Source organism: Falco peregrinus, chromosome 3 (genome assembly GCF_023634155.1).
Source record: "Falco peregrinus isolate bFalPer1 chromosome 3, bFalPer1.pri, whole genome shotgun sequence".
NCBI classification, from domain to species: domain Eukaryota; kingdom Metazoa; phylum Chordata; class Aves; order Falconiformes; family Falconidae; genus Falco; species Falco peregrinus.
The window spans coordinates 121,067,318-121,092,619 of NC_073723.1; the positions used below are offsets into that span (position 1 = coordinate 121,067,318).

General features: G+C 47.6%; 2 protein-coding genes across 10 annotated transcripts in view; one reads left to right on the forward strand and one right to left on the reverse strand.

Moving 5' to 3' along the window:
- The first annotated feature begins 215 nt into the window (after positions 1 to 215).
- Positions 216 to 20,809, forward strand: CTPS1 (CTP synthase 1). Its single transcript, XM_055799818.1, has 19 exons — positions 216 to 363; positions 607 to 780; positions 1,109 to 1,279; positions 2,101 to 2,201; positions 3,409 to 3,525; positions 5,152 to 5,235; positions 5,482 to 5,562; positions 7,281 to 7,432; positions 9,137 to 9,269; positions 10,721 to 10,809; positions 11,714 to 11,808; positions 12,365 to 12,427; positions 13,291 to 13,334; positions 14,170 to 14,266; positions 14,544 to 14,599; positions 14,684 to 14,780; positions 15,077 to 15,221; positions 17,529 to 17,619; positions 19,106 to 20,809. The coding sequence occupies exons 1-18, from the start codon at positions 267 to 269 to the stop codon at positions 17,611 to 17,613; spliced, it is 1,881 nt and encodes a 626-aa protein (XP_055655793.1). The 5' UTR covers positions 216 to 266; the 3' UTR covers positions 17,614 to 17,619; positions 19,106 to 20,809.
- A 1,189-nt stretch (positions 20,810 to 21,998) lies between these two features.
- The window catches only part of SCMH1 (Scm polycomb group protein homolog 1), a 71,603-nt gene continuing 68,299 nt past the window's right edge, over positions 21,999 to 25,302 (reverse strand). For 8 of the 9 annotated variants that reach the window (XM_055799530.1, XM_055799534.1, XM_055799533.1 and 5 more), the window contains one exon: positions 21,999 to 24,026. In XM_055799530.1, coding sequence (XP_055655505.1) covers positions 23,901 to 24,026 — 126 coding nt within the window. In that variant the 3' untranslated portion in view covers positions 21,999 to 23,900. The remainder of the gene's footprint in view (positions 24,027 to 25,302) is intronic. The other variant, XR_008746454.1, reaches the window with a different exon arrangement.

A 25,302-nucleotide genomic window follows, 5' to 3' on the forward strand; every position in this document is an offset into this window, starting at 1 on the left:
GCTGAGGCTACAGAACATCTCCCGGCGTCCCGGAGCGCTGCCTCCGCAGCAGCCGAGCAACGCGCTGGACACGGGACGCGGCCCGCCGCCCGCGGCCGCCCCGGGAGCGGCGGGGGGGCTGGGGCGGGGCCCGGCTCTCGGCCACGCCCCGGCTCTCGGCCGCGCCCCCCTGCCAGCCCGCCCACCCGCGCGCGCCCCGCCACCGCGCACGCGCAGCTCCCCCGCGCGCCCCCCCGGGCGCCTGCGCCCCGCCGCGCGCCGGCCTCATGCGCTTTGCCCGCCCCGCCGGCCGCAGCGCCGCGCGCGCCCGGAGCCCCCGCCCGCTCGCCACGCGCCCTCCGCGCGCCGCCCCGGCGGGCACAGGTGAGGGGCGGCGGGCGGCACCGCGCGCACCCCGCGGGGCGGGGCGGGACACGCGCACCCCACGCACACGCGCGGGGGCTCAGCGGGGCCGCGGCGGGGGCTGCTGGCGGGGGGGGCGGCGCGCGGCCCGCGCTGAGAGGCGGGAACGGCGGGGGGTGGGGGGGCGGCGGGGCGGGCGCCACCTGGCCCTGTGCCCGCCTGCCCGGCGCAGAGCCGCGGCTGAGGCGGTGCCGCCGCCCGCAGCGAGGCAGATGAAGTACATCCTGGTCACGGGCGGCGTGATCTCGGGCATCGGCAAGGGGATCATCGCCAGCAGCATCGGCACCATCCTCAAGTCCTGCGGGCTGCGTGTCACCTCCATCAAGATCGACCCCTACATCAACATCGACGCCGGCACCTTCTCCCCGTACGAGCACGGTGAGTGCCCCGCGGGGCCGGGGTCGCGGTGTGGGCCGGGGCGGGGGGCCGGGCCCGCGGGCTGAGCCCCTCACGGCGCCGGGCCCGGCCGAGCTCCCCGGCCTCTTGCCGTTGCTGCCCGGCTGGGGGATCCGGTCCCCGGTGCAGCCGGCCTCCGCGTTACATAAGGCTTTTCGTGTTATTGGCTGCTCCGAAACTGGCCGTAGCAGTCAGGGAAGGTGTTTCCTCACGTTGAGTTCTTCCAGCTGTCACAGGCAAACCCAGCACCTTGCTGCTGTGGGCCGTTTCCCGTTGACGGGTGCGCTTGTGCCTTTTCCTGTGTGCACAGGGGAGGTGTTCGTGCTGGACGATGGAGGAGAAGTGGACCTGGACCTGGGTAACTACGAGCGCTTCCTCGATATCCGACTCACCAAAGACAACAATCTGACTACTGGGAAGATCTACCAGTATGTCATCAACAAGGAGAGGAAGGGAGACTATCTTGGTAAAACTGTCCAAGGTGATGTGAAGCTTCCTTTCTGATGCTTAGAAATGTATTCTGTATTTCTCTTCTGGTTGGGGACTTTTGCATTTCATCTTAACTTGAGATCTTTGTCATACATGATTGTGATTTCACATGTATGTAATAATATCTACAATTGTGATTAATTTTGTTTAGTTTTTTCAAAATGAGAGGCAGAAGGCGCACTGGTGCAGGTATATTGGTGTGTGCCGTGCTGAATCAGGTTACCTGTTCGCCCCTCCCTCAAAACTTCCCAGTCCTCAGCAGCGTACTGCCTATTGTTTGGACCGAGTGCTGGACTTGGGTCCAACTGTCTAACGTAGCTGATATTAAATGTGAACCAACTTCAGACTAATACACCTGTGGATTACTTGTTAGCTGGTTAAAATGGTTATTGACAACTGTCACATCAGTAGAAAACCCAAAGGATCTTTGAGGACCAGATCAGTCCCTTCCCTTTTTAAGCATTCTCCACAGCTGGTTTGGATAAGGACATTTACAGCCAATTTAAAGCAGAGTAACTCTCTCTGCTTAGAGCTAAGAACTGTTTGTACTTGAATCTTCCAGCTTAAAGGAAACATTGCTTACATGTGTTTAAATTGAGGCAGGATTACATTTCCTGCCGAGGCACTTCTCTTGCAAAATCACAGCCAAGAATAATCACTTCAAAAATGCATACTTCTTTAAAGACGCAAATACCTGCTCAAGTCATGTGGGAATCGCTGGCTAGTTACTTTCAGTAATTTGCTCTGTAATGAGTTAAAGGGAGAAATGTGTGTGGGTTGTGGCTTTAACCCTCGCCTGGGTTTCTTTTCCAGTTGTTCCCCACATCACAGATGCTATACAGGAATGGGTAATGAGGCAGGCACGAATTCCTGTAGATGAAGATGGCATTGAACCCCAAGTTTGTGTGATTGAGGTTTGTAGCTCTTAAAAAACAAAAAAATAGTTTTGCTTCTTGTATGGAGTAAACTGAACTATGTGCATATTTTGCATAATACATTTTTTCCCCAGTAATGTTCAACTTTGCATGAATTCAAATTTGTTGAATTCTTAAAAATCTCCCTTGTTGGCTTCACTGACGTGGTCTAATCTTCTGAATGTTCTGTGTCTGAATCTGCACGCAGAAGGACTTAAATCTTGGACAGTTGTATTTTTGAGGTGCTTTGCTCTCTAGTGTAATGTGAATTAGTCTACAGAATGAATTTTAGCTCTTGTAACTTTCATGTGCCAGAGTCTGAGTTAACTGTGCGGTGCCCTCTTCCTTGGTGGATAGAGGGAGGGCAGGTAAATCGCCCTCTGAAAACAGTCATCTTTCCTCCTTAGCAGTGAAGGGAGCCTTGGAGCGACTAGTTCAAGCGTAGACCTAGAAAAGGGAATGGCACAGGTCAGTGGTGACAAGCCCTGTGCAGTTTCCCGTGTGTTGTATGGGATGTCCTGGTGCCAGAGGAGACAGAGGAGGGCGAAGGCTCTGAGTCTGCTGAGTTGGCTGGCGGAATATGCTAATACAGGGGAGACGGAGCTTGTCAGAGTGCCCGGGTCATGGTGACATAGGACTCTCTGCAGCTTGAGTGCCAATTTCTGTTCTGGGATTCACAAGCCTGGATCCTGAAGTACCTAGGAGGCACTATCTGTCAACGCATGGGAGGCTGGCAGTGCTCCAAAGAACGCCTTGTCTCTGTTCCTGCATGTGTCCAAAACCACTCTCTATAATACAGTTATTAAAACTTAACAGAAGTTTTGCTTCTCAGTGCCACCTAATGTTCCTAAATGATAATTTAAACACCTTAATCTTTTCCCCAAAGAGAGAATAAAAGTAAACCTAATCTCTGTGGAGAGATGCTGCCCATATGAGAAGCTGGTTTTATTGTGACTTTGATTTTTGGGGAAATCATGAAGGTAAAATAATAGTTGGGGTAGATTGGGGGCTGTGGGAGCAGTACAAATGACTGGCAAATCCTGGTACTTTTCATATTGGTATTGGTGCTGCTTTAGGGAATCAGAGGGAGGTGCTGGGGAGATGTTTTAGTGTCCTTTTAAGTATGTTTTAGTATGCTTTAGTGTACGAATCCAGTAGGTGATGTTTTGGTACTAACTTTAATTCTAAATGCCTTTGTCTTTTTTAGCTTGGTGGGACGGTAGGCGATATTGAAAGCATGCCTTTCATTGAAGCTTTCCGCCAGTTCCAGTTCAAAGCCAAAAGAGAGAATTTCTGTAACATTCATGTCAGTCTAGTTCCCCAGGTAAGGACCCAAATTGTTTTGCTGGTCAGAGGCTTCCTCAGTCCAGAATTTGCTTTCTGAATATGTTTCTGAAATGCTGTGTCTATAGACACAGCTATATTTGTATTTCTATATGTAGAAACTTCTGGAAGAAATGCAGAGAATATGTAGTTAAAAAGGTTTGCAAGGAGTGAACAGAAACTTTTCAAAGTGCATAAATGTGTAATAAATAGTTGGGAGTTGCAGCAAATGCAGTTTTGCATCTTCAACTGCTGTTTTTCCTCTATGGAATTGTCTGCTAGCTTTTACAGGTAAACTTGCTTTCTAGGGCTGAAAACTTTTATTTCCTCTTCATTTGCATATCCTTTCATTTCTGCAAAGCTAATATAAAATTCAGTGGTATAGCCAGCCTTCACAACCCTTTGGACTTTTTTAAATAAGATCATATTCCAAGCTCTTCCTCGAGTTCTTTAATATTTCTGTTGCTGTGTGCTTCCCCCTGATGCCCCCCGCCACTCCCCAGATTTTCATTAGCTGTAGTTCATGAAATAGGTTGGGTTACCTTTGTAATTTCAAAACATAATGCTGTGTTGAAACATGATCTGTTTTTTTAATCCCTAGACAATATTATTAATGTGTGTTTTGATCTTTTAACCGTCATTTCATAGACTCACACATCTCACTGCTATGTAAGCCTTTTCAGTTTGAGTAGCTGTTGCCCTTGGTTCAGAGGTCCAACTAAGAAAAAGTATTATGAAGCAGTGCACGATAAGAATCAGTTAATTAGGAATTACAAAGAAAAACAAAACACGCGTATGTGCCAAGTAGATGGGTTGAACTCCAGTTAATATCAAAAGCATATGAAGGTGTTTTATGCCATATAATGCCTCTTATATCCTCATCTGTATTATCTGCTCTGGTTTTGGAGACGATTTACAGTCTTAACCAGACAAAAATATCTCTACTGCAGGAGTCACTGCTGAAAAAATTCTTCCATGGTTATGTTAACAGTACTGGAAAGCATGGGTGTTCCTTGTCTCGGAACTGGATTTGGCAGAGCAACTTGATAGTCACTGGAGTGCAGATCAGTCTTTGCTCTCTGTCTTTCTCCTGTCCAGGCCAGGTGATTTACGGATTAAAAAATGAGAAATGTAAAATACTGGGTGTTTGGAGAAAGCAGTGGATAAAAACCTTAAGGTCTCTGCTCTCCCCTTCCCTCACTAATGCATAGAATCGTAGAACTGTTTATGTTGGAAAAGACCTTTAAGGTCATTGAGTCCAACCGCTAACCCAGCACTGCCGAGCCCACCACTGACCCATGTCCCTAAGCACCGCGTCTACACGGCTTTTAAATACCTCCAGGGATGGTGACCCCACCACTTCCCTGGGCAGCCTGCTCCGGTGCTTGACCACCCTTTTGGTGAATACCTACTGACTGTAGAGACATGAACTGTGGTTTCTGCTGGTTGCTTTCAGTCTTTGAGATGTAAATGATAGAGTACTGGGATATTTAAAGTTCATGTGAATGGTCTGAGAGCTGGATCAAAGTTATAAGATTAACAGGATGGAAAGTCCTTATTAGCTTGATGAATCATTGCTACGTATCATCATAATTTGATAGACTAACTTCTGCTCTTCTCTGACCAGCCAAGCTCTACAGGAGAACAGAAGACTAAACCCACCCAAAACAGTGTTCGTGAACTCAGAGGTCTTGGTCTCTCACCAGATCTGGTAAGGTTTGCTGCATGGTTTTGAATTTAAAAATGCAGTACTGGGATGTTGCAAGACCATGCTAGTCTGAGCAATGCTTAGGTTGAGAGCTGTTGCGCATTGGTTATAAACAAGTAGAAGTAACTGAGTTGGTTTTTTTTCCCAAGCCACGGAGACTGCAGAAAGACAGGTTTTTTACAGGTTTGTTACAGGAATGTCTGAGTACTTCTGTTTTGTTTCACAGCCTTGATGTTGCTGTTCTGTCAGATTGTTTGCAGGTGCTCCACTCCATTGGATACCTCAGTAAAAGAAAAGATTTCCATGTTCTGTCATGTTGAACCAGAACAGGTAAAGATTGCTGTCTGCACTTCTTGCAGTAAATATTCTAGCTGTTTGTCACATGCTGAGTGGAGTTCTATCTGTACGTAGCATTTTTGTGTTGTAGCTGTGGTTTTTGTTAGCTGCATAATTCATTTGCTGCTTTGTCTTACTTGCATTCTTTACATGCGTAACTGTTGCAAAAATAGTCCTTTTCGTGCCAGTACCTGGGTTTTCTTATAAGGTAGTTAGCATAGGCTCAGAGAATTCTATGGAATCCAAGGTATTTTCTGAATAGCTGTTCTTGACCTTAGTTATCCTTCCACATTCCTTCTGTGAATACAGAAGAATGAGATTTTTCAATATTTAGAAGCCAAAGAGTAGTTGCCCAAAATTAGGTTTAAATTGTGCATGAATATATTTCGTACACTACTCTTTTACAATACTGTTCTTCTTCCCAAGATTTCATGAGGAGAGATTGCACAGAAAAGTTGAAATGGTATTTGAGAGAAGCATTGCTTCACTGCAATGTTATGTGATACGTAAAAATTCCATGCTAGCATCATTCTTTTTGTACTGAGGCTACTCTGCATAGCATAGTTTGAGATAGACCTTGGAAAATTATCAAACAGTCTGTAGGCTTAATACTAGCACTTTCCAGTCCAGCTGGAGCTTGAAAAATTTTGCCTTTTTGTGAAGGACTGAGTATCACTTTGGAATTCCAGGCTTTGTCAAGTAATTTTTATTAATTTTCTATACAGTGAGATCAAACTGAGTCTTGCAGTTTCAAGTATTAAATTCAGAATTAGCTGGCAATAATACCAATCTGTTAGCAGTACAATATCTACCTCTTGTTGGCCAGGAATTGAAAATTGGCTCTTGTCAGTCACTTTCCAGGAAGTTTAATGCAGTTTTACGTGATTGTTTCTCTGACTGAAGTTACACTTACTGAGAAGTAAACTTTATTGACTGTAAAGGAGGAAAATTTGCGGCCTAGGGGGTTTTACTGCTGCAAAGTTGAACTCTGCTTTCATTTGAGTCAAGAGAAATATGAATTTAAAAATAGTTGTGCTGGTGTATTTTTAATCCTTAAAGTATGAGTCTCATTCTTGATGGACAGTTGACAGTTGTCCAGAGCGTCTTTCCTTTTCTGAAGAAGCCCATTTCAGTGAACTAGAGCAGTTGACATAGATACTCCTCATTGATCTAAGAATTCTTTGCTCACAGTTGTTTAATCCTAAATTTGATGAAGGACACTCTGTAAAATTTATTGCTGTATTGAGATCACAGATTTCCCTGGGCCTTAATCAAACTGGGACCCCTGTTAAGAACAACAGTGGTGGGAAACGGGGAAGCTGGGCTTGTGGGCAGGTTAAGTGTAGTTTCAATTAGGATGACCAAGAAGGCTGTGTCACGGGCAAAGTCTCGCTGAAGTGTTCTTTGAATTTTACTGTGCAGTCACATAACCTGCGTAGCAGCTGACTTCCTTACGGGTAGGTTATCATGTTATAGCCCTTTCCAAGGAGCTCCAGTGAGCAGTAATACCTGGGAAGTGTTGAAGGATGACCTTTTCAGGTGTATGGAAACTAGTATTAAACTATTTATATGTTTTTAGGTTATTCAACAGATGTTATTTCCTGGAAGTTTAGGTGGTCATGTGGTTGTCTGGTGGAGACAGAGGCACTCTGAATATCTGTCCAAAAATAATTTCATAGGAATTTTTAATGACATTCATATTTTATGAACAGGTCATCTGTGTTCATGATGTCTCTTCTATCTACCGGGTTCCTCTGTTGTTAGAGGAGCAGGGAGTTGTTGACTACTTCAGACACAGGCTTGACCTTCCCATTGAGAGGCAGCCGAGGAGGATGCTCATGAAGTGGAAGGAAATGGCTGACAGGTGAGTTGCACCGCTGGGCATAGTTTGATTTAAGGCTGTAGATTAGATTTCCCTTGTTGGTTGCTGGTTATTAAGTGATGAGTGTTCTTCATGGTCCTCGAGTATTCTTACGTGCTCAATTTTTTTTCTCTCTCTTTTTTTTTTTTTAACTGCAAAAACGCATTTTATTCCTAGATGTTTAACAGTTTGGAAAAAAATATTCTTCAACGTGAGAATCATAGGATCACAGAATGGTTTTCTGTTGGAAGGGACCTTTAAAGGTCATTTAGTCCAATCCCCAACCCCCCTGCAGTGAGCAGGGACATCTTCAACTAGATCGGGTTGCTCAGAGCCCCATCCAACCTGACCTTGAACGTTTCCAGGGATGGGGCATCTACCGCCTCTGTGGGCAACTTGTGCCACTGTCTCACCACCCTCATCATAAAATGTTTCTTCCTTATACCTAGTCTGAATCTACTCTATTTCAGTTTAAAACCATTACCCCTTGTCCTGTTGCTACAGCTCCTACTGAAAATTTGTCCCCATCTTTCTTATAAGCTCCCTTGAAGTATTGAAAGGCTGCAGTAAGGTGTCCCGGGAGCCTTCTCTTCTCCAGGCTTAACAACCCACCTCTCTCAGCCTGCCTTCATAAAATCCTGTAAGATAATGTTAATGAGTTCCTTATCTTGTGTTGGTAGTGTACTGTGTATGTCAAAGCCAGTTCGAAGTAGTTAAAAGGTAGACAGCTCTGCCCTCACTTCTTATACAAAAAAACCCTGTGACATTACAAAGTGTTGAAATCCTTTTTGTAGGTGTATGTAGGAGCCATCAGGAGTGTCTATAAAAATGTACCTTTTGAGTATGCTGTCAAGCGAGTGAAATGACTGTTTTGTAACTGATCTGTCTGAGGCTCCTAGGACACAGTGTTGCGTTTTCTTGTGGGGAGTAGACTGCGTGATTGTGGGGAAATAGTGAATTGAGTCTTTTCAGTCACCATTCAGAGCCTTTCTGAAGCCTTAAGTATATTTGCCGATATAAGAAGTTAATTTTCAAGATCTAGATGTTTCCCTTTATTCATATGCCCGACACAAGCCACTACCGTCAATAACATGTCCTTTTGATGGGGAAAGCCCTCAGTAACCAGCTTGGTTGAAGGTACTCAGCATTCTGAAATAAACTTTAAACAATCTCCTGGCTGTAGCCAAGAGCGCTGTGCAAATCACAAGCTGCCAGGTGCTGGGGATTGAAGGTGTTGGCACTTCAGCCTTAGAACTCTAGGAATCCTTTCTGTATTTCTGGCTGCTGAAGTGAACTCAGTCAGAAGCAGCGTGGGAAGATGCTGTACAGTATAAACATATGCAGAGTTGGGCTTTGATCCTCTCTCCTAATAGTTCACTGCAGACTTTGAACCTAATACAGCTTCCTGAAAAGACAGTTTGGATCTACTCAGAATGGCTTTTCAGCATAAGCACAGATGAGTTAATTTGTATGTGACTTTCTGCAACTGTTTTTCTCTGTCGTTGGCGTTTTTTTCTTTCTTTTAATGTTGCTTTGATGTTTTAAAGTCGTAATTATTATAAAAGGTCATCTCTTCCAAAGTCGTCATCTCTCTAGTTGGACAGACTTTCAAGAGCCCAACTGTTTATGTTACTTGAACAGAATGTGATTCTTGCCCCCATTTTCTGTTAATGATGAAATAACACTTGTGTTTTGATTTTGTGTTAGGTATGACCGTCTCCTTGAAACATGTTCCATTGCGCTTGTTGGCAAATACACCAAGTTTTCAGATTCTTATGCATCTGTCATTAAAGCACTGGAGCATTCTGCACTGGCTATCAACCACAAACTTGAAATTAAGGTAGGGGTGGGCATGTGTGTGTTTAAAAGTAAAAATAAAATAAACCTCCCCCCCCCCCCCCCCCCCCCGGGTTTCTCCTTCCACCTACTGTGCTGCTCGTCTTATTTAAGTTTTTTGCAAACCCATAGACGGTAAGGGAGAGTTGATTCTGCCAGTGAACTTTAAAATTGTCCTTGGATTACAGCATCAAAATCTGTTGTCAGGCATGAAACAGCTTAAAGCAAACCAGCCTTTTATCCTGTAAGATATACAAGGTGTCTGTATAATTGATGGGAACTCCTCAGCGCTCAGTGTTGCGTGCTGAACTGTGATAGAGTGGTAGATATATTTGAGGAGGGCCTGTTTGCTTTAATTCCTATGACAGTTGTTGAAAGTGATCCTTTTTTTAGGGTTGTTGCTGTTAACCTTCTGGTATTCATAGGTTTTATGATGCTTGTGCCTTAGGCTTTATTAAGGTTTTAATGCTGGTTTGGCTGCACAGGTGCTTCCAAGGGTCTTGGCTGTAGCTAGGTGCTCTGAAGAAGTGAAATACATACCTGTTGTCAGAAATTTTACTTTCATTTAAATATACTTTTAAAATCTTTGGTGATTTCGTGATTCCGGTGAGTCATGGAGATAGGTGCTTGCTTTATAACAGCACTGTTCTATGTTTGGGTTACCTTTCACCTTACAAAATCAGTAGAGGAGAAAAGAAAAACAAGTAAGACGAGTGAAGGGTAAATTCTGCACATGCATCTGTGGGTAGTTTCTGACACAGCTGCATTTGTATGATTCAGAAGGGAATGGATTCTGCAAGCCCTGTACATGGAGATCCTATATTGGGTTAAAGAACTGTTTGGCAGTATTCCAACCTTTAAGGAGGAAAAAAAAAAAGACAAAAATGTTGTTCAAAAGGGTTAGCCAGAACATTCAGCAGTTCAGAGATACTGCAATATGGAGATGAGAAACTGGAACATTTGCAGGTTTTTTCTATATGTGGCATTGGTCATAACATCCTTTAATTACAACAGTCTGTTTCACCATGTCCTGTCTGTTCTTCAGTCCCTCTTGAAGAGATTAAATTATTTATTTGATGAATAATGATTCATGTTTTTCTTGCTGTGTGGTTGTTTCTGTCTGCATTTCTGTGTGTTCCCATCTTGCTGTGCTCCATTAAGACTTCACGTTTTATGAGTCTGTGTTTCATGGCCTTCATGTATGTCACAGAGGAGCGGCCAAGGGAGGAAGACAAAAACCCGTGGCTTCTGCTGGTGCATCAGTAGTAGGATGGTGGGGGAAAGCAGTTTTGTTGACTAGCTGTCAGGAAATCAGCCCAGAAAAAACATAAGCACGTATCCAGTGGGAAACAAATCCAGAGCTATCCAGGAGGAATGGTGATAATTTAATGAGAATCAAGGAGACCCTGTACACTCCTGTGGCAGTATCTCATCCTTTTTTGGATTTCTTCCCAGTATATTGACTCTGCTGACTTGGAGCCAGAGACTCTGCAGGAAGAACCTGTCCGATACCATGAAGCGTGGCAGAAGCTGTGTGGTGCTGAGTAAGACTCTTACACTCTGGCTGTTTCTTTGGAGCATGTCTGATAAACTTGCTGCTATTGACAGTTTTGGAATTAAGAGCCTCACCAGAGACTATTTTCTTAGGCACTCTACCAGCACGCTGACATTGCCCCAAATCCACCTCAGCGAACTTTAGGATAAGATGTAAAATGGAGGATTGTTAAATAAATGAGCGAGTTCGTGAAAGGCATCGGTGGGGGAAATGATGGTGCCCATAAGGATGTGCACAGACTTAGTGGGGAAACAGGGTGAGAGGAAATAAGGGGAAAGGGTAGGTGCTGGTAAAGGCTATTAAAGCCAGATGAAGAGGGCGTAAGGTTTAAGTGTGGTATAAAGTTCTTTAGGAAGACAGTGTGTGAAGGGAAGAAGCATTAGGATGCAGAGGAGTGCCAAGAGTTAGCCCAGAAAACAAGAATAAGTGGGGCTTGTTATCCCTCAGGGAAGCAGATGTTGGGTGGTACCAGGAGAACAAAGAACTTCCTGCAGAATTCGGTGGCCTTGTGCCTGCGGGGAGAGCACTGGACACTGCAGCCAGCGGCTTCCTCAGCAGGGCGGGCAGGGTGACATGTTCGTGAACATGTTTGGTGCAGAGCATGGGAGTCGTGTGACGTGAACCGCTCTAGTGTTGTAACCTGCATCGTATTTGAGATTTCTCGGGAAGGTAAAATGTGCATTTACAAAATGTTTCCCTGAAAATTCGGTGACATTTTATGTGACGGCTCATGTGAAGTCGTGTGGAAGATGTGCTGCAGGCAGGCCTTGTCACATCAGCTACTTTTCAGGAGTGAGGTCTTGCAAGTCCAAGATTTTATGGGAGAGAGGTGGGAATGGGGGGAATCACACTGGTGAGCCCCATGTGAATGGAATCTTCTCATCCTCATGTAGCGGAGTTCTGGTTCCTGGTGGATTTGGTGTTCGAGGGACAGAAGGCAAAATTCAAGCTATTTCCTGGGCAAGAAAACAGAAAAAACCCTTCTTAGGTGAGAAAATATGTTTCATCCATAAGAAGAAATAAAGAGGTTGAATAACAGCCTAACTGATCTGCGGCAAGAGGTTTACTGATTTTCATTGGTGTGTAGAATGTACGCTTTGGAAGAGGATTGGCTGAGGAAGGCAGCGATCTATGCTCAGCATAACGGGGTGATACAGCTGTCGTCTGTAGTTAGCTCTGAAGTGGTCAGAGCGGGGCGGGATGTGATTACAGGGAGTCTCTGTAATGAGGGGGTGGGAGTCTGAGAGGAGGTTTCGGAGGAGGCTGTTGGTGGTCTTGGCACGAAGGAATATATGGCTGCATTTAAACAAAATTAACATGGTGAGAGACTGGAAATGTGTGAGCAGAGTGCGTGGGGAAGGGAGGTGCGGAGCAAAAGTTGTCGGAGCTACTTGGTGCAGAGTGAACAGACCCCTAAATCTGAGTCAAAGGTCTGTCTCATCCAGGTTTTCCTCTAACTCAGGACTGCTCTGTGAAAGTGTGCGTGCTTCGTGATACGGGTCAGTGGTCCTTGTCCTGACTTGGTTCTGTCTTTCCTTCTGCAGGAGTTTGTTTGGGAATGCAGTTAGCAGTTGTGGAGTTTGCGCGCAGTGTTCTTGGTTGGCAAGGTAATTGCACAAAACCATTCCTGTTTTTTGGTAATTTTTTTGATTGCTTGAGTAATACGTGTAATTTTAAATTTTTCATTGGTGGGTAGATTTTTTTTTTCCTAAGCCTGTGAAATTCCCCATTTGGTTTGCTATTTCAGAGGAAAAGGAAAAAATTCCTTATCCTATTTAAATAAATATCAGTGGAGTAAGGCATACTTACAGTGACAAAACTTTCCATTATTTAGAGTGAGGTTCATCTCCTGAATAAAATGCCTCAATGGAGTTGTGCCTGTGTGCTGGACATCCTAAATTCCCATTATAATAGCCAGTGGGAATGAAGACCAAAAAGCAATTCAGCCGACCAGGCAGTTGCACCTAGTTCAGTGAGCTGAATTGCTTTGAGCTCCACTGTTTGAATTGACTAGGTCCCTGTTGTCAAAACTCCCTTTACAGAGTGCTAAATTTAATTGCTCAGCCTGGTTCTGAGTTTCACTAGTAGTGAACGTAGGGGGAGGTGTGCTTCTTGGAGTACTTCTGCTCCCTTTCCCCTCCCTGGCTTTATTTAAGATATTCTAAGCTGTTGAACGTGTGATTTTCCTGAACGACCCTCGCTTTCATCACCGATTGCACTAGACTGGTTGCCCCCAGATTGCAACATCCAGGCAGTCTCGGGAATTCATCCTATCGTCAGCACTGACACAGGAACAGATAAGAGTCCTGTTTCTGCTGCCTGGGGCTGAGCTGGCAGCTCTGTGCAGCTGGGTGGCTCCGCACAGTTCAGGCTGCCGCTTGCCAGAAGCACAGGGATGAGATGCAGCTGGAAATGCATGTCATGGTGTGAGGGACCGTCATGTTTCTCATTAATGAATATTACATTGCAGATGCTAACTCGACAGAATTTGACCCCAAGACTGGTCATCCGGTGGTGAGTTCACGGTGACTTGCTTGTAATGTCCTTACTGTGCTGTGCTAGACTTCTCTGCACATACCTGTTGGTACAGTTAAGAGCTTGGATTACTGTGTCTTGTTTTAAGCCTGTCTGCCATCATTTACTAACCTGAAAAGAAAATGCCTTTGCCTCGTTAACTGCATGGCAGTTGCTGCTTCATAGAAGACTGCAGTGCTTATTATACGTGAAACTCGTAACACTTCTATTTTTAGTTACACTTTTTCATAAAGCAAGGTGTTTTCTAAGAGATAAAAGCTTCTTAAGGGGCAGCTTGAAAGCTAACTGATTTCACAGAGTAAAGCTTTAATGATACCCAGATTCCACTGCATAACTGTTTAATTATGAACTCGGAAATTAACATAGACAGACATGAAATCCTTGGAACATTTGTGGACAGATTTCTGAACCTGCATTTCTGAGACTGTGTGCCTCCTCCAGGGTCCACCATAATGACTGGCTTCTGCTACAATTTAAAATGCTACTCAAAAGGAAGAAGTTCTCAAAAAAACGGCTTGTGAAGTTATTTATCAAAGTATAAGTGATTCTGATTTGGGGATTTTTTTTTTTCTGTAACTTTGCTTGTTTGTTTGTTTTAACATTTAGTTCAGTAAATAGCACAGTATTAGTGTGTGTGATCTGCGTAGGCTTTGACTGAGACCATTTCCTATGCTAAAGCTTCCTGAACACCCACAAACGTGGTTTGCTTGTTTTCTGTATAGATGTTGAGGTTTTTTCCCCCCTTTAAGGTTTCAGAGTCTGCCTGGGACTGTTACTGCTCCTTCATTCTCACCTCCCTGAATGCTCTTCACAGGTCATAGACATGCCGGAACATAATCCTGGGCAAATGGGTGGGACCATGAGGCTTGGCAAGAGAAGGACACTCTTCCAAACCAAGAATTCAATCATGAGTAAGGCATTTCTTACCTCTTTTGGAAGTGTTTCCTGGGGATGACATGCATGTATGGTGGGTGTGGGGAAATCAGACCTGGGGATGTTAAAAGTATCATTGCACTGTAGGTGTTTGCAGATTTTTTTTCTGATAGCGGTATGGAGATCAATGAAATTGGTCCCCTCTAGAAGTGGCAGATTCTGATGGATGGATGCTATTCATATGAACTTGTTAAAAATTGGCATTGTGGAAACTGTTTGGCATTTGCTCTAAGAAAAGTCTTCCTTTTGGTGTAGGGAAGCTGTATGGAGATCATGATTTCTTGGAAGAGAGACATAGACACAGATTTGAGGTAAAAATGCTACTGTAGGTATTGAGCTTTTTTGTGTAATCCAAACACAGGGGATCATGGGTTTTCTTGCTTCTGGTCTTCTAGGTCAATCCAGAATTGAAAAAGTGTTTTGAAGAGCAAGGTTTGAAGTTTGTAGGCCAGGATGAGGAGGGAGAGCGAATGGAAGTGGTTGAGCTGGAAGGTGAGTACTTGTGCAGTAAGTTTGTGGGTGCAGGTATTTACAAGGGAGAGTGTTCATAGGGTAATTGAGCAGGTTTTTGTGTGGGACCAGCCCAGACTCTCTCAGAATGATTCCATCCATAAAGTTATGCTAAAAAAAAAAAATCCCATGTGCCTGTCCGTTTGGGGGCAAAAGGCAGGATAGAAATGACAGTTCTTCCCCATCATCAGGCCTTCACCGTGATCAGTGCTTTGGACTGCAGTTCAGCCACAGGCTTAAGAGACTTGGCATTAATATTTTCTGTTTCTTTCTTTTAGAGCATCCTTTCTTCGTTGGTGTTCAGTATCACCCTGAATTCCTCTCTAGACCAATTAAGCCATCTCCCCCATACTTCGGCCTCCTCTTGGCATCTGCAGGAAGACTTACACATTATCTGCAAAAGGGCTGCAGGCTCTCACCCAGGTAGGTTGAAGGAAGACACCACTCAGACCTTTCACAGGGCAGTGCTTCTTCCTACAGGATAAACCAGAGAATCCTCTTGGCACAGTTACTGCAGGGTAACTAGGGGGTATTTACAGCATCTCTTTTTTCCACTTTTTCTGTGAAACCTCTTCTCTTCTCTTGCATTTTAAGATTGACAGTAGTGCCGTAGAGCTGTCCTGCAGCGAGGACCCGACTTCAGTGAGAGTAACTGCAGTCTCATGTTAGTCAGAGATGTTTGGGGAAACTGCAGCTGGACCTGCTCTTTTGGGTGTTTGGAGGCCTCCTGGGGTTTTCCCCCCATTCCCTCTATGAGTCCTGGGTCCAGGCTGGTCCTTAAGAAACTTGTTCCTGTTGCTGGTTTAAAGAATGGGCCCTGGTGGTTGCAGCTTTGGGGTTTTTTTCTTTCTTTTTTCTTTTTCTGCTGACTTAAGCTTTCTTTTGTCTCCGCTTGCAAAGCAGCTAATGTTTGGGTAGACCTAATGGTGCATTTACTTCTGCTGCTGCTCCCCCATGCCCCGCAGTTCTGCTCAGCAGTCATGGCAATATGCAACACCTAAACATCACTTTGGTAGTGACCCGTTTTCTTCCTTATAGAGGAGAACAGAGGATTTGTAGTGTAGCTGGAATGCTGCTACAGTGCACTAAGCAGCAAAGTCCAAACTAAATGCAAAAGAGAAATAACACTGAATGTATTAAGCTAAAGAATGCAAAAAGGAAAGTATTGGCCTTTTCTGGGTCGAGCTGCAATACAGCTGCACCACAGGAATTCCTGTGTCGATGCCTGGAGAACGGCTGTCAGTTGTGCTCTGACTGACCTGCTCTGAAGAGAGTTTTTGTGTCAAGATGCCTCATTTCAACACCTGTAAATGCTGAGGGGTATTTTAATTTCCTGCTTTTGGACATCTGAGTTTGAAATGGCTTCTCAGAGCGGGGGAGGTGACTGCAGCATCCTAAGTTAGTATATCTGCTCTTGGAGTCTTTTTGTGATGGTGGTCACGAATTGTTCCATGGTTATCATGTAATCTAAAAAAGTATTGGTGGGTGTTACAGCCCATCCTGTACTCCCCTTCATTCCTGTGTCATCACGTTTTCAGGGGAGGCTCATTGCACTCTTGTGAGGTTTGCACGTGACACCAAACTAGGGGGAAGGGACTGTACACTTGAGGATGGGACTGCTGTTTGCGGGGACCTGGGCTGGAGGAGTGGGCCAGCAGGAACCTGACGGGGCTTAACAAGGACAAATGCAGAGTCCTGCATCTAGGAACCCCTTGGAGGAACACAGGCTGGGGACTGAGCAGCTGGGGAGCAGCTCTGCTGGTGAGGTCCTGGTGAACACCAACCAGCATCCTGGGCTGTATGAGTAAGAGCACAGCCAGCAGGATGGAGAGAAGTTATTATGTCTCTTTACTTGGCATTTGTTAGACCACATCTGGAATATCCTATGTAGTTTGGGGTCGCCCAGTACAAGTGGAACACGGATAAATTGGTCAGAGTTCAGTGGAGGGCTGCTAAGGTCAGGCGTTTGGAGTATGTGCCCGGTGAATAAGAAGCCAAAGGAACTGGGCTTGCTCAGCCCGGAGAAGGGAAGCCTTTATGGGGGACCTGAGAGCAGCCTGCCAACACCTACAAAAATGTTATCAAGAAGATGAAAACGGGACCTTTACAGAAGTGCATGGTAGGAGGATGAGACACAACGGACGGACATGAATTGAAATAAGAAGGTTCTGACAGGATATAAGGAAAATCTTACTCACCATTAGAACAGCCACATGTTATTGGTGCAAGTTGCCCAGAAAGGCTGCACAGTCTCTCTGTCCTTGCAGAATTTCACAACGTGACTGGATAAAGCCCTGAGCAGCCGTGTCTGATGTGAGAGTTGTCCCTGTGGTGTAACTGTCCTGTGGTCCTGCCGATTGCAATTATTTTGTGATTCTGAAAAAGCTGTTTAATGGATTAAAGGCAATCAGCTTTTACCAGGAAGCTGAAATAGAATGGCTTATGGGTGGTTAACCAGTCTCCTATTTCCTATTTAATGAATTTAATTTAGAATAACTTTGCCTTACAAAATGCTTATTATATGTATAATCATTTTAATTTACAAACCTTAAAAGTGATGATGACTCAGCCCAATTTCCAAAGGGACAGCTAGCTACACTAGGAATTTTGTGTGCTCTGCTTTTCAGCCTCGGCTAGCAGTACTTGCTACCACACCCCGCTAATTGCTGATAAATCTAGGTCTATAAAGCACTTGTGCACCATAAAATAAAATCTTTCTGAATTCTGCAGGGACACCTACAGCGATAGAAGTGGCAGCAGCTCGCCTGACTTGGAGATAACAGAGCTGAAGTTCCCATCAGTAAATCATGACTGATTCCTGGTAACTTTTAATGACCTGAACCTCTTCATTATTGAAAAAATTCCTTGCCCAGTCTTTCCTCCTGGCATCTGAACATTTCACATCAGTTGGCAGAAAACTGGCACACGGTAAAAACTGGTGCTCACACACATGCTTCAGCTGTGCCGAGGGATGCATAATACCTCATGTCTGTGTAACAGATGTCAGTGGGTATTTCCTTAGCAAATTGACACATAATAAAGTATAAAAATACATGCGGGAGTTTGAGATTAAACTCCAGTAAAGAAACAAAGCACAAATATAGCACACATTCCTGAAAATGGAGGCAAAGCTGAGCAAGGGGTTACTGGATTTAGAAAGTTGAATATTGGAGGAGCAATCTCTCGCCTTTGCCAAAGAACATTTTTGAAACAGCCATTCTCCCCCATCTCCTGATAGAGCAGGTTTCTTTGTCAAACCTGTGAGCTCTGAAATGCAATAGCTGCTGCAGTTGTTGTGTGGATGTGAAAATTGCATGCATGTCATCCAGTTGTGGAGTGGGGGCACGAAAACCTGGCTTTTGGACTTCAGCAGAAAAAGGTAGACTTAATTTTTAAATCAGTTCTCTCTCTGTGCAGTATGTGATCCTGGACATAACACATTTTCCCACTGCTCTGGCTGGTTTTGTATGGTGGTTTTGGGGAAGTTAGTCAGCATTTGTGCACACACATGTCAAGTGAGAGCAGGGGTTTATTGCTGAATGCGAGGGGACCAGGGATGTCCAGCTTTCCTCTCCTCCCTCTCTCCTTGCTTCCAAAGCTAACTGCAGAGTGAAAGTGAGGGTTAGCCTGAGTCTAGCACAGAAGTAACTCTCCCATCCCTGGCCATGAGACTGGGCCTCTGCGGTGCTGAAGGTGGCTGGGATCGCTAGGTGTCGGGTACAGCAGCAAACTAAAAGCTGAAGAATCCTCTCTCTGTTTTTATCCTCCTAAAGCTATTCTGAACCTCTGACTTGCTGACAGTATCCGGTGTGCTCCGTAGTGTGACAATCTGGGTGCTGTGTTGATACCCGATGGCTTGGAGGCTGTCCTCGCGTGAAGAAATTGTAGGGAAAGTGACACTGGCATGCGTGGCGTGTCTGGCTGACTGGCCTGTTGGTACACATCCAGCTCGAATCAATAGCTGCATCGTCATGAAGATTTTCCTTTGGTCCCTGCTGTGGGCAGCGCTGGGAAGGGCAGGAAGTCATCTCTCAGCTGAACAGTGCTCACTTCCTATGGTTTATTTAAACGTCAACTTCTCGAAGGACCTTGCTTTCTCAGGGGTGTAATACACTGGTCTTAACGTTGCCATAGTGCCCCTGTAAAACTAATAAGCACCTTTTATCCCGGGAAGAGGAGTGTAGTCAGGTCCCACGTGCTGTGTTTGCCTGGGGTGGTGCATGTAAGACCCAGTGTGCTGTGCAATTCCAGCCTGTTGCTCTTCACTGTCAGTAATTCCTGCTCTTTTTCTTTCTCTCTTTTTTCAGATGTGTCTTCGCTGAAGAGAAGAGCCTTCATTAGATTTTCCAGGCATTCTTACAGCAATAGCTTGAACGCTGTCAGCTTTGGGCTTTTTTAAGTTACAGTTTTATAATTTTCGTTATGAAATCCTGTCCCTTTATTTCCCCAACTCTTCTGTACTTAAGTTTATTTTCTGTGTAGACTCTTTATTTATTTCTGGAGGAGAGCTCATCACAGCACATGCACCTCTAGACTTCAGTTAGCACCATGTTGGAGATAAAAAGCAAATTTGGGTATGGGATTCGCTGTGTTGGGGAGAATCCAGTTGCACACTTCCTTCCTAGTGCATGGTAACACTGGCATGGGTTTGTATCTTGGACAATGACAGTTGAGTTGCTTTCTCCAGCCTTTCTGCTCCCTTAGCAGTCTTTATTACTTACTGGTGAACTTATTTTGGGGGCTTGCTCGGTTCTTGAGCTGTGCTGTGCTGCAGAGGATGGGTCTGTGCAGCTTTATGCAGGTGGTTTTTTTTTTTTGAGGGGGGTGTGATGGTGGTGGAATGTTTTGTTCTTTTTTGTTTGGGTTTTTTTTTTCAGTAGTATTTAAAAATGTTTGGCATTGGTGGTCTTGGTACTTTCATTGCCGGCAATGAACTTTTAACCAGGAACATCTTCCTGGAATAGAGTTAATCTGGAACATGATCAGCTCTAACTGTGATATGTCACTCCGCAGGGATGCAATTATCTTGGAACATGTGGGGGAAAACCCCAAGCAAAACTGTCAGGAAAAGCCCATCGTTGCCTGAAATGAGGCGTAACTGCTAGCCCTTTCTGCACCAGTGTTTGCTGGTGCTGCTGCTTGGGCTGGGAAATTTCAACTCCTTGCATCAAGGGGGAGGTACAGAAAAGAAAGTGAACTACTTTCAGATGCTGCCTTTAACAGCTCCCGTGGTGATTTGCCTTGGACTGAACAGTTCATGGTGCTTTTTTTTCATTGATTGGAAGTGGAGCCTTCCGTTGCCTTTTTTTATACAGCAGAGCCGCGTGTCCCGCACTCAATGCAATACCGAAGTGCTGTTTCCTGAGGGAGGGGCTTCGTAATTCGCCTACAGTGTTCTGGTGTAGTTGGTAGATGTGTGCTGTCCTACGGTAAGCTCAGCGCTGGCAGTTCTGGGGTGGGAAACACACTTGCTTTGTGTTTTTATTATCCCCTGCCTCTTGCTGCAGTACAGGCAACACAGATTTTGGTCTTTGGTTGTTTAGAAGAAAGGAGGAAAGTGTCTCAGTTGTCTGGAGTGTTGTATGTTCAGAACTCTTCAGTTCATTAAAGTTTGGAGAAAGCTGTATGCCTCGAGCCTGGCTCGGTGCTAACTCCTGTGTTGTCTGATGCCAAATCTAAATGCTGTCCTGTCTCATCCTAAGTGATCTTTTCCACAGCCCCTCTTGCTTTATTGCTCAATTATTTTCAGTATCTGCTGTAAAGCTGCATTTAGCCCGGAAAGCTTTGCGCGTTCTCTGTGTGTGCCAATTACAACAGTTCTGCAAGAATGATCAACCGAGTCGAGATGCTGAACACCGGCCACGGAACGGCTGGCCCTCTAGCCGTGCGAGATCATTCCTCATCTGTAGCACAGCTTGGTTTTCTTTCTTCTGAATTGTTTTTGTTTTGGCCAAAACTGTGCATCTGACTTGGTCATTAAATGCATATTTGTAATAAAATGAGTAACTAGGCAGGAGCTTGCTCTCTTCCTTCCGTAGCTCAGAGGGAGGAAAAGGGCTGAACTGTAGTACTGTCCCGTTCGAAATTCATCCAGTGTAAGCTAGGTTTGTTAGCAGTGTTCGCAGTGGGTTGTCCAAAGTCTGGCTGAAATAACGGGGCTTCCCCCAGCAGCGGGGAAACCTGGGGAAGCCGGTCTGAGCCTCCAGCCTCTGGAGGGCAGAAACATGTCAGTTCTTACCCGAATTGGGTGGTGACCTGCTGTGGGACGTTCTGCCTCTGCCCCCGCGGCTGGGCGCGCTGCTCGCCCGGAGCCGTGCTGGGGGACGGGCCGGCTGGGCGCAGCGCTGGGGGCTGGTGCAGGGCCCCGTCGGCCCGGGCTGGGGGCACCGTGCGGCCGGCAAGAGCTGCAAGGGGCAGGTTTGGGCAGAGGCGGCTGGACGGAGGCCCTGGGGCGTACAGAGCCCCGGGGCAGCAACGCCACGGCTGCAGGAGAGACGGGTGCTGCTCCCACCGGGGCGGGACCAGCTGGGACCCCTTCTGGCCAGCAGCACCCACCGCCCTGCCCGCCCTGGGGCTGGGCTCCCCCCTGCCCCTCCAACCACCAGCCCCGAGGAGACCCCACAAGGTGCTCGTGGCGCATGAAGGTGGGGCTGACCCCGGCTTCCTCCCCAACTCGTGCTGCCGCTGGAGGCCCAGGGTCAGGGTGCCCCGGTGTGGGGCCTGGCGGGGCCCCCGCGGTCTCTGCCCCCCCCCCTGTGCTGCCCGGCCCGTGCCACCAGCCCCCTCCCTGGGGGACAGGGCAGCCCCCAGCAGCACATCGGGGCTCCTGGCCAACGTGCAGCTGCTCCGATGTGGAGACCATGGTCACGGTCTGTGTCAGCGAGCGATGCAGGGGGCTCGGCTGTTCCCCCCACCTCGTGCCCACCCTCTGGCCGCGGGTGGCGGTTGCCCACCCCCGTTTCCCACCTCGGGGCACCCTCGTGGGGCAGAGGCGCAGGGCTGAGGTCACTCACTGACCAGCCCTTGTTCCTTGCACCACCACTTTGCTTGTGCCGCTTTGTTTTTCTCTGGCCTGGCCCTGCTCTCCTGCATGCGCTGGGCAGCAGCCAGGGGTCTGTCCTGAAGCAACCCCCCACCCCGTCCCGGGATCCCCCCCTCCGGCAGCCACAGGCTCCCATTGGTGCACACACAAACAGTGGGGAGGAACTTAGTTATCCTTTTATTTATAAACAAATCAACGTAAAATAAGTGCAGAGAAAAGCACTGGCTGACCCCGCATGGGGGCCTGTCTGCAGCGGGCCAGCGGGATCAGCGTCAGGTAAAAATGGGGGCGTCCCAGGACCGATGCTGTGAGCGATGGGGCTCTGTGAGCGGCCACAGCCCCCCTCGCTCCGAGCACGGTGGTGCAAGGGCAGGGACTGCAGCACGGACTGTGCTGTACAACAAAAAGCCTTTTTATTACTTTGGGGTTAGTTTTTTTTTTTTTTTTTTTTTTTTTTTCAACTTTTCCCCTTAGGGGTAAACCTGACCCAGTGCAAGAGACTGGAGAGTTGTTTGCCACGGGGCCAGTTCTGGTGCTGGCCAGGGCCCTCGCGGCTGGCACGGAGGAGGGCGAGACGCTGCTCTGGATGCAGAGGGTGAGCTAAGGACAGACGAAGGAAGTGCTTGCAGTGGAGCATCCTGTCCCGGCCCTTGGGTCACTGCAGAAAGGAAGCATGTGCGGCAGCGCACTGTGGGTGCATGTGGGGGCACACACCTGGGCAGCCCCCACTGCCCCCGCCAGCCCTTCCCCAGCTTGGCCTGGGCCGGGGCAGGCGATGCTCCAGGGGCCCGCGCAGCCCCGGTCCCACAGGCAGCCCTGATACTCCTGCAGCTGCAGTAACGTGTCTGGAGCAGCGGGTTACTGCTCAAGTGCCATCAAAAATAAATACATTAGACTGTCTGAAACAAATAGGTGCCCCGGGGTAGGGCAAAGCCCTCGCAGGAAGAGCAGCGCAAGGGCAGGTCACTGCACTGGGCTCCTCTGACCTGCCAGACCCAACACCCTCTCACACACACTGAGCTAGGACGGACCAAAACACCAGAGGATGGGGAGGGCCCCTGGGAAGACGAACCTTTGCATCTCTGGCTAAAAATCTCCAAGAGCTGTGAGTTCAACAACAGGTAGAAAAATCATTTCATCGTTTTAAACAGGCAACTCCTTATTGGAGAAAAAAAAAAAAACCAACCAAAAAAAAAAACCCTACTCAAAAAAAAAAAAAAAGAGAGAAGGATCGGTGGAGTCCTGCAGCATCCAGCCAGCCTCTGGCGCCAACCCCAGCCTGTCCTTGCCGTGGGCCCCCCAGACCCAGCCACGCTCCCCAGCTCTCTCACAGCTCGCCCTGCGCTCCCGGGCAGCGCTGTGTGCTGCCGCACGGCCTCCCCAGTCAGAAATAAATACGGCTCCATCCCCAGCCCGGCGTCCCCAGCTGGAGGCATGCTGGGAGCTGAGGGCCAGGCAGAGCTCAGGAGGTGCGTGGTGCCTGGGCTGGGCAGCTGGGCTCCCCCAAGGCATGGAAGACGGGGATGGGGGTGGTCGTTGCTCTGAGCTCGCTGCGGTGCTACAAGGCTGAGTGCAGGTCGGGGGCACCATTCCCCCTCGCAGCCGGCAGCCCCCCACCCCTCCGAGGGGATGGGAGCCAAGGGTCAGCCCGGACAGGCGAGGCCAGGAGCGCACAAGCCACAGCGAGAGGGAGAGGAGGCAGTGTGAGCACCCAGTCCCCACAGGCTCCATCCCAGGGAAGCAGGAGCGGGAGCCCACGGAGAAGCGCTGGCTGCGCAGCAGGGAGAGACCCTCCGCTTCCAACAGGATGCCCACGACTTGAGTCCAGTGCGAAGCCCCAGGACAACTGTGCACCAGCCTCCTCCCGAGCACCTGCCGGGGCCTGGCCGCTGGTGCGGGGGCGGGTGGGTGGCTGGACCCCTGTGGCGGGGCCAGGCTGTCGGCGAGGTGTCCATCTGCGGCATAAATGGGTGTGTGTGCATGCGTACCTGTCGGCAGGCAAGCGCAGGCATGGGTGGCCAGGAGCGGAGCTTCCAGGGTCTGTCCTGCCAAGCGTCCTCTCAGAACTTGCCTTGCTTTAGCTTGTCGATGTGGTAAGTGAGCTTCAGGGCTGGCCCCAGCTTCAGCCCCATGTACTTCATCATCATGTCACTCCGCAGCAAGAGCAGGGCTTTGCCATCGATCTCCTGCAAGGAGGCGAAACGGCAGCACTTGTGACTACACCGGTACGGCCGACCCAGGCTGAGCCAGGCCGTGCCCAGCGTCAGGACAGCTGGGGGAGCACAGCTGTGGCAGCCAGGGCAGGTTGCACCGAACTGCAACATCCCAGCACAGGCATCCCTGTATCCCACCCTGCCTGCGGCACAGGGGTTCAGCCCCAACCCCCCCAGGTGGTGGGAAATCTGCTGGGTGATAAGGCACGAAGGAGCCATGTCCAGCTGGTCAGCAAATCCTGAAGGGAGGTGGGGAGGAAGGAAACGTGGGGGGTTTCCTTGACAGGGGAACCATCGAGGCAGTGGCAGTGCAAAGGGAGCAGCCTCTCACTCAAGGGCATCGTCATCCCACTGCAGGAGACATCTCCTGGCAGAGGATGCACCAGCCCTGCCAGCAGCCCTGCTGGGACACAACAGCCCTGCAGCCAAGGCTGAAGAAGGAGACAAGGGACCAAACCCCATAACCCCACAGAGGCTGCCACTGCATGCAAAGAGGGTTTCTGGACTTTCTAAGCAAAGTCCCAGCAGCTGGCAGAGCAATGGTGGAGCATCTTGACTCCAGCCAGGCTCATTTCAACATAACAGCTTTCAAAGTATCTGATGCTTTACAGCTGAGCCAGATGTGTCCCTCACTGAGGCTCAGGAGGGGAAGGATCATGAAGCTCGGAATAACCAGAGAACAGCTTTGCACTTAGCATCTGCAAGTCTAACTTTTCCAGTCCCTTGCAGCACTCCCTTCCTTGACTTAATCCAGGCTTGGTCCAAAGCTTTGCATGGGACAGGTTTCCAAGAAGAAAACGTTATTGGACTTATAAAGGAAAAATAAAAATCACAACTTCAAACAACAGAAAATCCTGTCCTATGTCGATGCTCAGTTAGGTCTCACACTTGGCAAGATGTCCAGTGAGCTCCAGTACCAGGTTTGTTCTGCTTTTCCCCTCTTCAGATGACAGAGAAGTTCTTCCTCAGGATTGCCAATACAGGGGACTTTTATCCCTTACAGAGCTGAGCACTCTCTTGTGTAATTAAAACAAAACACTTTCAATTTACTGGTGGTTCTAAAATAGAACTAATTAAAACAAAACAAAACGAGTGTTGTCCCAGCACAGACCAAGAAGCATCGCGTCCACCTCTCCTGCCTGGGGAAGACAGTTATTTTCTCATATGCTCTTCTGACTTCATGAGAACCACCAGCTATGACATGGACTTAATCAAAAGGCAGAAGGAAGACAAACTGTTTGACAGGAAT

Coding starts and splice junctions, on each gene's coding strand:
- CTPS1 (XM_055799818.1), top strand. CDS start 267: ATGCGCTTTGCCCGCCCCGCCGGCCGCAGCGCCGCGCGCGCCCGGAGC. Junction 9,270..10,720: donor ACCACAAACTTGAAATTAAG/GTAGGGGTGGGC, acceptor ATTTCTTCCCAG/TATATTGACTCTGCTGACTT. Junction 15,222..17,528: donor GGCTGCAGGCTCTCACCCAG/GTAGGTTGAAGG, acceptor TGAATTCTGCAG/GGACACCTACAGCGATAGAA.